This window comes from Telmatherina bonti (genome assembly GCF_933228915.1).
Source record: "Telmatherina bonti genome assembly, chromosome: 24".
Lineage (NCBI taxonomy): Eukaryota > Metazoa > Chordata > Actinopteri > Atheriniformes > Telmatherinidae > Telmatherina > Telmatherina bonti.
In genome coordinates, this window is record NC_136633.1 from 9,452,015 (window position 1) to 9,465,764 (window position 13,750).

The 13,750-nt window shown below is 39.2% G+C and overlaps 1 protein-coding gene across 1 annotated transcript; it reads left to right on the top strand.

The window, feature by feature from the left end:
- Positions 1–8,318: 8,318 nt before the first annotated feature.
- cyp4f3 (cytochrome P450, family 4, subfamily F, polypeptide 3) lies at positions 8,319–13,339 on the top strand (the record flags this gene model as incomplete). The annotated part of the gene is made up of 13 exons (XM_079264047.1): positions 8,319–8,522; positions 8,643–8,787; positions 9,178–9,231; positions 9,417–9,544; positions 9,638–9,759; positions 9,840–9,986; positions 10,284–10,413; positions 10,532–10,598; positions 11,867–11,996; positions 12,492–12,625; positions 12,809–12,873; positions 12,960–13,042; positions 13,135–13,339. The coding sequence occupies 13 exons, from the start codon at positions 8,319–8,321 to the stop codon at positions 13,337–13,339; spliced, it is 1,614 nt and encodes a 537-aa protein (XP_079120173.1).
- Positions 13,340–13,750: the final 411 nt, after the last annotated feature.

Genomic DNA, 13,750 nt, shown 5'->3' on the forward strand with positions numbered 1-13,750 from the left:
CTTTATGGCTATATACCAGTCTTCCTGTTGCTGCTGGTCCTCCATCACCAGAACCAGGGTCTGATCGCTGGCATACAGCGCCACCATGTGGCCTTTACGCGAATTGCCAATTCGACTCACGCCAAGACAGCAGCGCAAGTAAATGGTCCTGAAAAAGAAAAGATTGTGAGAACAATTATTTAGCCTGTTAATCAGCAGAAAACATGGTTCAACTTCAAAATGGATGAAATAATATGACACAAATACCGATTATGTCTTGTATAACTTAAGACAAAACCTTTTTTTTTTTCTTTTTAAAAATGTCAACTTTCTCCTTCAATTGTAATTACAATTTTCTCTCATTTTTCTGAAGCAAAATGATAAAACCAAAACAACCTGATTAAATCAACTGAAATTTAACCCTATAAAGTCCAGCGGGACATATTTGATACACATAGTTTGAGACATTTTGTATCACTGTACGGTAAAAACTTTGCTTTAAATCCTGTTAAACAATCTGATATTGGTCTTTTGTCCACTAATAGATACCAGGAAGCAGTGGATTACACTATAATGATTTAACATATCACATGGCAATAAATGATAAATATCCCCTAAAAACCTGTTAATATTAATAATAACAGTAATGATTTATTATTATTATTTTGTTTAAGGACCACATAAAGACCTCGTATTCAAAACATTGGACTTTTCCTGCCATTTGTTGATGTGTTGAGTGAAAACTAAATATTCTGACTGTGACTTCAGCTTCCACACAGCTGAGGTCGCGCGTGTTGCTTCCATCCCAGATCAGCGTCTCAACTAGAATATTCCATATCCAGAAGTTTTCCACTGATCACTGGATTAACCATCATTTAGCAGCTTATCACCTGGTTAACATTTAAGAAAAATGACAGAAGTGTTATTTAAAAGTCTCTAAATGAATCAATAGAAAATAGATTATATTGGGCTGTTTGGAGCTGCCAGCCTGAGACCGGCTTTGGACTCAAGGCCGAGGGCAAATTGTTTTCCTCGCCTGGAACCCAAACAACAATCATATCTGGGTTCGGCTTCCCGGCGGCCTTGGACCGGTGTAACCCCCCCCCTGAGAACGGAAGAAGAGATGTTCATAGACACTCTGTCCCCCTCCTCAACCCCCCCTCCCACATGACTCACCGCCTCCCTGGACTGTGTGTGTCTGAGTTTGTATTTAAGTGTATGAGACTTTTTTCCCTGTCTCTCCAGACTGCGCCATCTAGAGGTGCGGTCCGGAGTTACATGTTTTTTTTTCCCTTGACACCCCCCCATGATCCTAATGTATCGCTGTTCTTATCTGTTATCAGGCGGCGCCGGTAAAACTGGCTGCGTAGCCTAAGCTTCAGTTCGGTTCTGTAAACTTGTCATAAATGTTACACGTCTGGATGTCAAACCTTGGACGAGCTGCCTTGAACCTTGAATTTCCCCTTGGGGATGAATAAAGTATCTTTGATTTGAACAGGATTAACCAACATCTGGCTGCTGTGAATCGAGTGAGGAAATCAGTGGCGATACCCAGCCAGAAACTAAATCATGACATTTTTCTCAGCATATTAAAACAATGGATGTCCCAGAAGGTTCTCACAGTTTATCAAAGAAAGAATCAACCTATTCGGAGTCACAGAACATGACCAGCATGTAAAGTCTATGCACATCTGCAGCAACACAAATAGTTTGATTACTCTAAACTACCCAAAGCCATGACCCATATTCCAACGTACAGTTCATATTGCAATAGTTATTTTTATAAAAAAATCTAAATAATTTCAACCAAATGAAACCTACATGTAACGTTAACACAAACTGAAGCTTAAATGGAACCTTTAGAGGAGCTGAAATTACATCCACCAACCCTTGTTTGTTCAACCCAAACAGTGCCGTTTTCCCAGCAGACTTTTCCATTGCAGTGAACTTCTCCTGGTTCTTGAACCACTCCAGTCGGCTTGGCCCAGTATGACTTCCTGCTCTCAGGACAAAATATCTCCTGTGGTTCCGCTCCAGCTTCCCCAGATAGCCTTGTTTCGTCACATCACTCTGGGGTCCAGAGGAGCCCATCAAGGCCCCAGCCAGAGGGACCAGAGGGATGGAAGGTCGACCGCTACAGAAGAGCTCCTCGTAGAACCTTGATGAAGAGCTTTCACTTGACTGCAATCTGAGGAGGAAATCCCCAGAGTCTTCATCCTGCTCTGTGTGGGGATTATTCCTGGGAGACTCAAACAGCAGTCGTGTTTGGGGGGGGCTGCAGCGGCGGGACATCGGAGAGGAACAAGAGGCTGTAATCGCTCCCTGTTGATCATCGTCATGACCTTCTGCCATTTCTTCACTAAAAATAAACACCTGAAACAGAAACACAGGAAGAAAAAGAAGCAAAAATAATTGAGTTTATCCTTAGATGGAAAAGCTTAAAATATGAAGCCGTTTATTGAATGAATCTGGAGCTTTGTGATTAAAAAAAAAAGATGCATCTGTTGCATTTACCAACAAAGACACAGTAAGACGTAACTTCCAATTCAGATCAATGGCCAAGAACCATTTGGGAGGATTTATCATTAAAACCTTATGTATAAGTCAAATATTGCAAAGATCAAATTAAACCAGTTGTATTAAACCAAAAGAGTCAAATCATTGTTTAAAAACTGCTTATTTAAGGAGATTGCAGTTCAGATGTTTTTCAGGTTAACTTCAGACTTTTGACAGAATCATCAGTTCTGCAGAGTCCTGACACCAGATGGAAAACTGGAAAAATGCCTTTTAGCTCATTTAAGTATCATTATTAGGATCTTTAAAAAAAAAAAAAAAAAAAAGAAGCCCCAGTTTGAGAGATTAACCGTGTGCTTTAACAATACTCCTGAAGTATTAGCAGTTTCAAAAGGCTTTCACCTCCGACCTCTCTGATCTGATGTTGGATGTTTCCTTCAGGACCACGTTCATGCAGCGACACAAAGGCCTGACGAAACTACACAGAACATGGATGATAACTGACTGTGGACAACCCAGAAGTTTGTTTTCCCACTAATAATAGGTTTTAAAAGATTAATGTGCAGCAGATTATGATGACCTCCATTTATCCACTGTTGGACTTGGTTTTGAAAATTTCTTTTCAAAAGGTGAAAGGTCAAATGTATTTATATAGCACATTTGTGTGGGAAACGTGAAGCCCAAAGTGCTTTACAATCTAAAATTACAACTAAATCTAGGAAAGAAAAAAAAATACAATTGGAAATTCTTACAAACAAGATTAAAAACAATAAATCAAATCAAAACAAAAACATTTCCCAGTTAACTTGTGCTAAAAGCAAGAGCGTGTCTTCATTTGAGATGGAAGATGATCCAGTGTTTGATGGCAGACTACAGAAAAAGCTCGGCCTCCTCCAGACTTTAGTTTTGTTCTTAGACTGGATAACACCAAAGAACTTAACCTCATGGTTCTTGATGGAACACAGAAACATAAGAAATAGTTGTTAAGAGGCTTAAAACAGAGAGGAAAACTTTAAACCGGACCCTGTAGGAGACTGGAGGCCGATGGAGAAGTTCATTCTGTTTAACACCAGCCAGCAAACGAGCGTCCATCTGTTGGACCAATTAGAAACTAATACACAGTTGCAGTTGTCCGGGCAACTACAGGAAATGAACATGGATGGAAAGTTGAAAATCATGAGCAGGGAAGTATAGCTTTACGTTAGCCAGCTGTCTGAGGAGGAAGAGGCTGGACGGGACTACACGAAGTCTGACGACGAGATGAGAGGGGCCTCACCGCTCTGTCAACATCTGGAACAACATAATGACTCTCACTATTAAAGAAATGTAAAAAGATCCGTTATTAATAAGACCAAAAGCTCCCAGAAAGGCTGATTCAGTGTCACCAAAATATCCAGACGATAAAACTCTCATCCAGACACAGTTTTGTTCATCTCTGTGTGGAAACGGCCTTAATTGTTACAATCACACTGCTATGTACAGTCAACACCTCGTGGACCCCCATGAGGGCTCAGGGACCCGGGATTAGAAAAACGGCCCGTTTTGGTTTCATTTTTAAAACCTGAGCAAATAATTGCAAAGCAATACTTCTATAAATCCAATTACATTAAAGTCAGAAGCCAGCCTACAATGCAATGTATGTTCTTGTAGTTTTGAGTCATGAAAATATTTATCTTTTTTTAAAAAAAAAAAAAAAAAAAAAAGCATTATAAACAGTTTTAGTGAAACTTCTGTATAATACTTTGAAAAACATTAATTCCATTAAAATTATTGGAAAAATTTCAACTCAATTTGAATTAATCAGACCCATCATATTAATCTTTTCAGTTTTTTTATATGTAATTTCATAAAATCAACAGTTTCTCCAAAAATTAAGACAATTCTTTTTTTTTTTTTTTTTTTTTACTTCAAATGAGGTAAATGATGCTACTCTTCCTGCTTCATCACATTCTAAATCACATGACATTAAATGCATCAAATTAAATGTAAAGAATTATTGTCTAAAAGCAGTTGTTTGAATTGTAATGCAATAAGTCATAACAGTTTTTAATTCAAACTTATATAATGTGGCCATGTTTTCATTAACCATAGCTACCTGAATAAATGTCATTTGGACTATTTCATAAATCAGCTAGGCAGGCAAGCTTTTAAATTGTGTAGATTTTGACACAACTAAAAAAGAAGAAAAGTGTAAAGTGAGTTAAATGTTGAACTGAAAGTGAAAATCTCATTTTCCTTCATAGAGCTGCTAAACTCATGCTGACAAGTAAACGTCACTTTCTCCCCTCAACGTGAGAAAAAAAAACCAAACAAAACTTACCTGTTTCACATTTTACACCTGCAAACCCTCCCTGCTTTCTGCTTTTCCTCTCAGGTTGCTTTTTACAAGTCAAGCTGAAGTTAGCGAACTAGCTTTTTTCTGGAGCTCCGCGGCTTCCGTCCCGCAGGTGTAGCAATCAGTGTTGCATTCAGGAGCTCCCCGTAAAAACGAACACTCAATAAAAATAGGAGAAAAACTATGCAATTTTACTAGTTAGAAGGGAAAAGGAAACTCTGTGATTACATTAGTTGGAGTGAATAACTGCATAAATACTATCTACAGTTGCAAGTTATGTAATTTAGAATTTTTTGTTTTGTTCTTGAACAGAGCTTCAAATATGTTGTCAAAACGTTTTACTAATGTTTTATTTTTTGTTTATTTGTTCATTCATTTAGTCCTGCAAGCAAATATTTTTGCACAGAAACAAAAGAAGTATTTCAGTTAGTTTTCACAACTGCTAAAGCTCATTTCTTGAAACTTCTACCCTCTTAAAGAAAAGTATTCAGATCATAAACACAGCAATTACAAATATATTTTATAAAGAGTTTTTGTTTGATACTGCATGGAATGTGGTTTTTACCAGGAAAACGATTATTGCAGATACATTTAGGAAACAAAATATACCCCGAATCATGATAAAAGTGTTTTCTACATCCAGTACTACTCTCATACAAAACAAAACAAGAAAAGCACTTTACTGCAGAATCAGCGTGCCTCAGATTTACTCCCCATCACCATGTCTTTGTTCAGGACCCAACACTGCATAAAAAAAGATTAAATGATAGAGAAAGACGAATATTTGAAATAATGCATTTACCAATACTAATACTAATACTAATGTGTTCACTCTCAATTTACATGCCAGTTCACAGTACTGTAAAAGTAGAAGCTGTAACTCCCAGCCTTCAGTAACACCTGGAAGCATCAGGTTACACTTCTACAGTCAGATCTTTGACTCTTGCAGATTTAGACTCGGAGGCAACTCTGTGCACTTGTCTCATGCCCAGTCTGTCCTGCTGGAGGACGTGTTCACCAAGTGACTGAAACACTGTTTATTCCATCAGCGCCCACGTTGCATCATTTTAAACAACTATTTCAACAATGAGTGATTCTTCTTGGGAGAAAAATGCAGTCCTCAACCTTACTATATATATATATATATATATATATATAGTTCATAATTAATGTGTATAATTATGTGAAGAAAAGAAGGAAAAGAACAGCTGCCTATAAAATAAACTGAAATTGACTAAAATAATAATAAATAAAAATTTAATGAAAATCATGATATTATTTTCTAATTCTGGTTCAATAGAAATATTTTTTGAAAAGCAAACAAATAAGACAATTTGTTACATATTCCATCAGTCATAAAGTAATATTTAGTTGAACAATCCTTTAATGTTTCCGCTCCAGTCAGGTGTTTTCTGTTCCTCCCAGTCAGACTTCTGCACCTGTTGACAGGTATTTTGTCCCACTGTTCAACAGAAAAGTCTCTAATTTGTCCAGGACACATTTGTTTCTTTGTTTTTTTTCTTTCTTCAACTCAATTAAACGAAAAAACAGTCTCTTATATTACCAAATTATATTTTTGTAAATTTTTACTTATTGTTCCTTTTTTAAGTCTCCAGTTATTTGAGTGACTGTTGTAAATTCAGCCTTTTCTTTAATGAAAAGGGATGAACACGACTCGTCCCATAACCAATGACACGATGAACACAGTTTATCCAGATTTCATCAGTGAAAATTGTTCTTGATCGTCCTCTGCTTCTTCTTCACCCTCTTCCTCCTCATCCACAATATTTAACACAAATTCCTCCTCCTTAATCTTTCTGCATGTTTCTGTCTTTTGTAGATGATGAACACCGTCCACCTGCACACAGTTGATCTGATCCCGTCATCATAACCCTGTTAGGGTTATTGCTGTGAAAATAACAGCTGTGTTGAAGTCGTCTTCACGTTTTGCTTTCCATGTTTACAGTTTAGCAACACAAAACTATTATAGTGTGAAAAGTGTTTATTAACTGAGAATGTGATTATGGTTTGACAAAAAAGAGCAGATGAGCTTTGCCAATTGTGTCTAAGTACCTGAACACAAGAATCTCTGACTATATGCATATATATGTAAATATAAATAGGTGGGTTTATATAATATTCAATTTCAATTCAGTTCAACTTTATTTATATAGCGTCAAATCACAGCAATGCCATCTCAAGACGCTTTACGGACAGAGAAGAAAACATAATGAAGGCCAATTCATAATAGCCTATATAAGGAAACCAACAGATTGAGTTGAGTCCAACTCAATCTCCCATCCTGAGCAAGCACACTGGCAACAGTGGGAAGGAAAAAACTCCCTTTTAACAGGAAGGAAACCTCCGGCAGAACCCGGCTCAGGACAGGCAGCCATCTGCCTCTGCTGTGTGGGGGGAAGAGGACAGAAAGACAACAGACAACAGGAACTGCTACTCCCGGCCAGGGAGACCTGCTGAGACAGGAGACATACATGTTAATGATGCAACACTGTTATGGGGGGGGGGGGTAAAAGAAAGAGATAAAGAGAAAAAGAAAGAAGCTCAGTGTATCAGGAAATGTCCCTCAGCAGTCTAAACCTATAGCAGCATAACTAAGGGATGCTAACCATCCCTAGCTATAGGACTTATCAAAAAGATAAAGTCTTCAGCCTAGTCTTAAAGGTGGGGAGGGTGTCTGCTTCCCTAACACTAACTGGGAGGTTATTCCATAAGAGAGGGGCCTGATAACCAAAGGCTCTGCCTCCTGCTCGGCTCTTTGAGACTCTAGGAACCACAAGTAAGCCTGCAGTCTGCGAACGAAGTACTCTGCTTGGTATATAAGGAACAATGAGGTCTTTGATATATAGTGGTGCCTGGTTGTGGAGGGCTTTATATGTAAGGAGAAGGATTTTAAATTCTATTCTAGATTCAACAGGCAGCCAATGAAGAGAGGCTAAAACTGGAGAAATATGATCTCTCATGCTGGTTCTGGTCAGGACTCTGGCTGCAGAATTCTGGATCAGCTGAAGGCTTTTCAGGGCATATTTAGGACAGCCCAGTAATAGAGAGTTACAGTAATCTAGTCTCGAAGTAACAAAAGCATGAACCAGTTTTTCTGGTTATTTTTTGGCTATATTACGTAAATGAAAGAAGGCTGTTTTAGTAACCTGCTTAATATGTGGGCCAAAGGACAGGTCAGGGTCAAATATTACTATATAAAGTACTCCTTCCTTTGTCTCTTCAAAGTTACACTGAGTTTATCTTCTCTCTCTCTGTTTAATGATAATGTGGAAACTGGCGGTTTCACATGAAGAAGAAGTGGTGTCATAATATTTACAACAAGTTTCATGTGTTGAAATATTCAAAGCAATAATGGGTGGAGCACGTTGGCTTCCGTATATTTCAACATCAGTGACTTGCCACATTGTACAGCTCCTGTCACAGCAGAATAATTGCCACCTCGCCAGGACGTCTCTCCTGCTTTACCAGGATGGCTGTCATACTCAGTTTCTTCTTTCTGATCTTCAGCCGGATGGACCTCTACCTGGTTCTGCAGTTGCTTGTTGCAGTGGTGGTTGCCGTGGTTGGGGTTTGGACCGTGAGGCTGCTGCTACGTCACGCCTGGTACACCCACAAGTTAACCGGCTTCAGTAAGCCACAAACACACTCATGGCTGATGGGTCACATGGGCAAGGTAAAACACAGATGTCATTTCATATCAGACATATTTCTAAATACTGAAACACAATGAGATGAGTTCAGGCAACAGGTCAGATCTTTCTTTGGGATTAAAAGCATCTTTTTAATACTTCAGATGCAGAGTTCAGAGGAAGGTCTCCTGCAGGTGGATGACTTGGTTGAGACCTACAAACACTCCTGCAGCTGGTTCCTTGGTCCTTTCTACCATCTGGTCAGACTCTTCCATCCTGACTACGTCAAACCGCTGCTGATGGCTTCTGGTAAGGTGAAACCACAAAGTGTTGGAGCCACTGTTGTCTTTCTGTCCTCTTCCCCCCACACAGCAGAGGCAGATGGCTGCCTGTCCTTAAGCTGGGTTCTGTCGGAGGTTTCCTTCCTGTTAAAAGGGAGTTTTTTCCTTCCCACTGTCGCCAGTGTGCTTGCTCAGGATGGGAGATTGAGTTGGACTCAACTCAATCTGTTGGTTTTCTTATATAGGCTGTTATGAATTGGCCTTCATTATATTTTCTTCTCTGTCTGTAAAGCGTCTTGAGATGGCATTGCCGTGATTTGACGCTATATAAATAAAGTTGAATTGAACTGAATTGATAAACTTACATTCATGTTTAATGATCATTTCTTCTTTTATCGCTTTGCTTCGCCTCTTTAAGCCAACATCACAATGAAAGATGAGCTTATTTATGGCCACCTACGTCCATGGCTGGGTGAGTCACATTTGTTGGCCTGGAAACATTTACTTGCATGTTTCATCCTTTTTAAGATCATGGAAAGTAATTTGTGTGAATTATGTTATTTTAACTATAATCTATTATAACTAAGTCTTTATCATTGAAATAAACTGACTGCTATCAGAGCTGCAATCATTCTGAAAAAGCCTCTTCTACTCCAGGACAAAGTTTGTTGCTAAGCAACGGCGGGGAATGGTCTCGTAAGAGGCAACTGCTGACTCCGGCTTTTCATTTTGATATTCTAAAGAACTACATCACCACTTTTAACTCTTCAACTAACACCATGCATGTAAGATGACACACATGTACAGCACACACAAATACAAATCTGCCTTTCTTTTCGCATTGCATCCATGTCCTCTATGTCTCATGTGACCATCAGAACAAGTGGCGCCACCTGGTAGCTGAAGGCAAAAACAACTTGGAGATGTTCGACCATGTGACTCTGATGACACTTGACAGCTTACTGAAATGTGCCTTCAGCTACAACAGCAACTGTCAGGAGTGAGGACTCCATTCATTTCACTGAAAACATGCTTTTCCTCTTGTAGTTCTGCTTTGTTAAGAAGTTCTCCGCTCTGCAGATCCAACAGCGAGTACGTGTCAGCCATAGTGGAGCTCAGCGACCTGATCATAGACCGCCGCCTGAGGATTCTACACCACTGGGACTGGTTTTACTGGAAAACACACCAAGGAAAAAGATTCAAAAAGGCTTTAAATGTTGTACACAGGTAATTTGCATGTATGTTGCTGTTTTGCATCGTTCATGTAGAGTTTGAGTCTAAAAAATGAGATGATACTTAAATAACTATTACTTTGAGTTTTCTTTGTATTAATTACATTTGTATTCTAAATATATGTAATTGTACGGTTTTCTAGTGGTTTAAATTCAATTAATCATAATATAGTAGTAGAATATTTCAGTGAACAGTATCTCACAAGATCACATAGTATTTAGTTTTGATCCATAGTGAAGTTTGATGTACTGTAGTGCAGTATTTGTATATTATTGTATTCATGGTTCACAGATTTACTCGGGAAGTAGTTCAGAAGCGCCGTGCCTTTATTAACCTGCAGAAAGAAACAGAAACCAAACCCAATGTCAGCACAACACCACAGAGGAAGAAGGATTTTGTGGATATTATCCTGTTGTCAAAGGTAAAAAAAAAGAGAAAAAAGTATTTTTATAAATATAATAGATGTGGCCTAATGAGTTACAAACAGAGTGTGGAAGAAGCTGAAAGTGAAATAAATATTGTTACTACCTGTTTTACAGGACGAAGATGGACACGGCCTAACGAATGAGGAGATAGAGGCTGAGGCCAACACTTTCATGTTCGCAGGTGAGGTCGAACTGCACAACAGCGCCCTCTGTGGTCACAAGTGATCATTACATTAAGCTGCTCTTAAGTCAATAACTATAAAAAATGCAGGCTGTAATATGTATAGTATACATATGACTATACATGTATAGTATAAATATTACAAGCACTTTCTCCCAATAACCACCGGCTGCAGCCTAGAGAATGGGGCGGTGCTGGATATTGGATGGAGTTGGATGACAAATGGGCGTGGTTGGACAGCCAATGGGTGTTAGGGTTAGGGTTAGGGTTAGCAATGGCCATTTAGAGGGAAGGAGAAACATGATCACATCAAAATGTTGAGGGGGCAGGGTTGGATATCCAGGCCCGGCCTCGTTCTCCAGTCTGCAGCTAAGACCCTCTCCTTTCTGCTGCCGGCAAGCTTTAGGAAGTTTGTAATTTTGACCCCTTTTCACCAAACAGTCCGACTCAAGACATGGCTGTTTGGTGCAGTTTTGTGTGATAAACTCTACTTTCAGCTGTACCTGGAAGGCAGGTTATAAATAACCAGGATAGCAGTCGATTAGCTACATAACAGCATGACATGACAGCAGAAACAACAATCACATAACACAGAACCAACGGACAAAAATGGTGGACAAGCAGCAGTTTATACTCTTTCTTTCTGCCATGTGGCTTCAAACAACCAAAAAAATCCACAGTATGTTTACTGTGGGTTTTTAGCAGTGTTCCTGCTTTGATTTTCTTGCCAACTCACATGGAAACTGATGATTCTTTCAACCAACCAATGGATAGCAGTGTGTCAAGCTCCACCCATTGGCTTCTATTTGTAAGACTGGAGTCCCAGTGGACGGGTCCCAAATAAATAAGACAGCTTTAATTGGATATTCTGTAACCCCACGCGAGGCTTTTGCCTGTGTAAACAAAAATATGTGTACTATTCAATCCTATCCAGAGCCAGACAAAACAGGGTCTTAAAAGAAAGTGGTCTTCTTTCTTCTGACAGTGTACCGGTCCGCGGCCGAGAAACCACATTTTATGACTTTTTTCTTGGACACAACGTCACTTTACAGCACCTACCATAGTTCAACAGCACTACTGTAAAGAAACAGAACCCAAAATGTGATGTTTTCATATAGAGGATAAACAGGAGGATTTCTTTCATAGCTATAAGAATCTAAAAAAGATCATGCTAAACTACTCCCATGTAAATAAAATAAAATAAAATAGAGTTAGAAATGAACATAATAATCCTTTAAAACCTCATTTGAAACCTAATTTTTTTACAGGTCATGACACAACAGCCAGCGCGATTTGCTGGACGCTGTATAACTTAGCACGACATGCGCACCATCAGGAGAAATGCAGGCAGGAGGTGATGGACCTCATGCAGGGACGAAGTGGGCATGAAATAGAATGGTTAGATCTCACACACACACACACACACACACACACACACACACACGCCTATTCACTAGGGGTGGGAAAATTGAATCGAAAAATTGAAAATTGGGATTTTTTTGCTTTACAATTTTAAAATCAATTTATTTTGCAAAAAAATCTTCTTCTTTTTTTTCAAATAAATAAATATAATCCATGACTAAATTTTTGTCATTTTTATTGTTTTTATTGATATTTTAACTTGTCATCTTGGGTGTTATAGCAGCAGAATGATGATCTGGCTACTGTGTTGTTTTTTCCTAATTGAAATCAAGAAAAATGATGAGCAAAAACAAAAGTTTTATACATTTCTTTTGCTGTTAATCCACAAAAGAATTGTGAGAATCGCAATCTAAATCGAATCGGCACCCAAAAAAATCGGAATCGAATCGGGACAAAAGCATATCGTCACAGCCCTACCATTCACCGTGCAGTTATTGTTCTGTTTAAAATATTTGCATATGTTGTTTGAAGGGAGGATCTGTCCAGTCTTCCTTTCACCACCATGTGCATCAAAGAGAGTCTGAGGCTCCACTCACCGGTCCAAGCTGTAACGAGGAGGTACACTCAGGACATGCCGCTACCAGGAGATCTCATCGTACCAGAGGGTGAGAAGCTGAAATAAAAAGCTTAGTTTGCTACTAGTTATCTGTGCATGCCAGCAACCCATTTTATTCCACCTAAAGTAGTTCACCAGTGCTGTTGGGGATTCCCAGTTATGGAGATCAGACTTTGTTGGATTAATGAGTCTGATAGAAACCCAACTCTTTCTTCTTGCAAACCTTTCCTAGGAGTGATCTGTTTGGTTAGCATTTATGGAACACACCACAACCCCGTGGTCTGGACGAACCCACATGTAAGGATTTGAAAATGAGCCTTAATTATACTTTTACTTGGGTTCAAATTTGTTATGACTAACCAGTCGATCTTCTGTTTAACCAGGAGTTTGATCCTCTGCGTTTCGACCCAACCAGCCCTCAGAATCACTCCTCTCATGCCTTCATCCCATTCTCCTCAGGCCCCAGGTTCGATTCTGTAATAAAGCCGAATAAGATCTGATTTATCTGGATGTGTTTGTGGAAAATGCCAGAAAAATGTGAATGGAATGTGCTTCCAGGAACTGCATCGGACAGAAGTTTGCCATGGCAGAACTTCGAGTTGTCGTGGCGTTGACCTTGCTCCGGTTTCGCCTCGCCCTCGGCGTGAATCCTGAAGTCAGGAACGGGTCTGGGGAAGTTCGCCGCCTCCCACAGCTGGTTCTGCGCGCTGAAGGAGGTTTATGGCTGCAGCTGGAGCCTCTGGACACACAGCAGTCAGGATGAATGATCCAAGAAGCTCTGGTTTTCCCTACAAACATGTTATTTGACTATTATAAAAATAAGCATAAAAAATGACATTGACACATTGCTGCAACTTTCTTTCATTGCCCTGATGACACACTGTTAAATGTAGTTTAAATTAAAGTTCCTCATTTTAATATTGTCTTAAAATGGTCCATTTTGTATTTTTTCTCCACATAAAAAGATGCTTTGTGCCAGTTTTAGGAGGAAATCCTTTCCACTGAGAACTTGAGAGGAACGACGGTTTGTTCGGGTCGTTTCAGGCAATGTGCTCATCTCTGCAATTACAAAAGTGGTTGAAAAAGAAGAAAAAGTCCAAAGGAAGTTTTTCAACACTGTCCTTCAGACTGAAGTGGGATGACTACATTATGTAAAACAGTATTACAAACACTG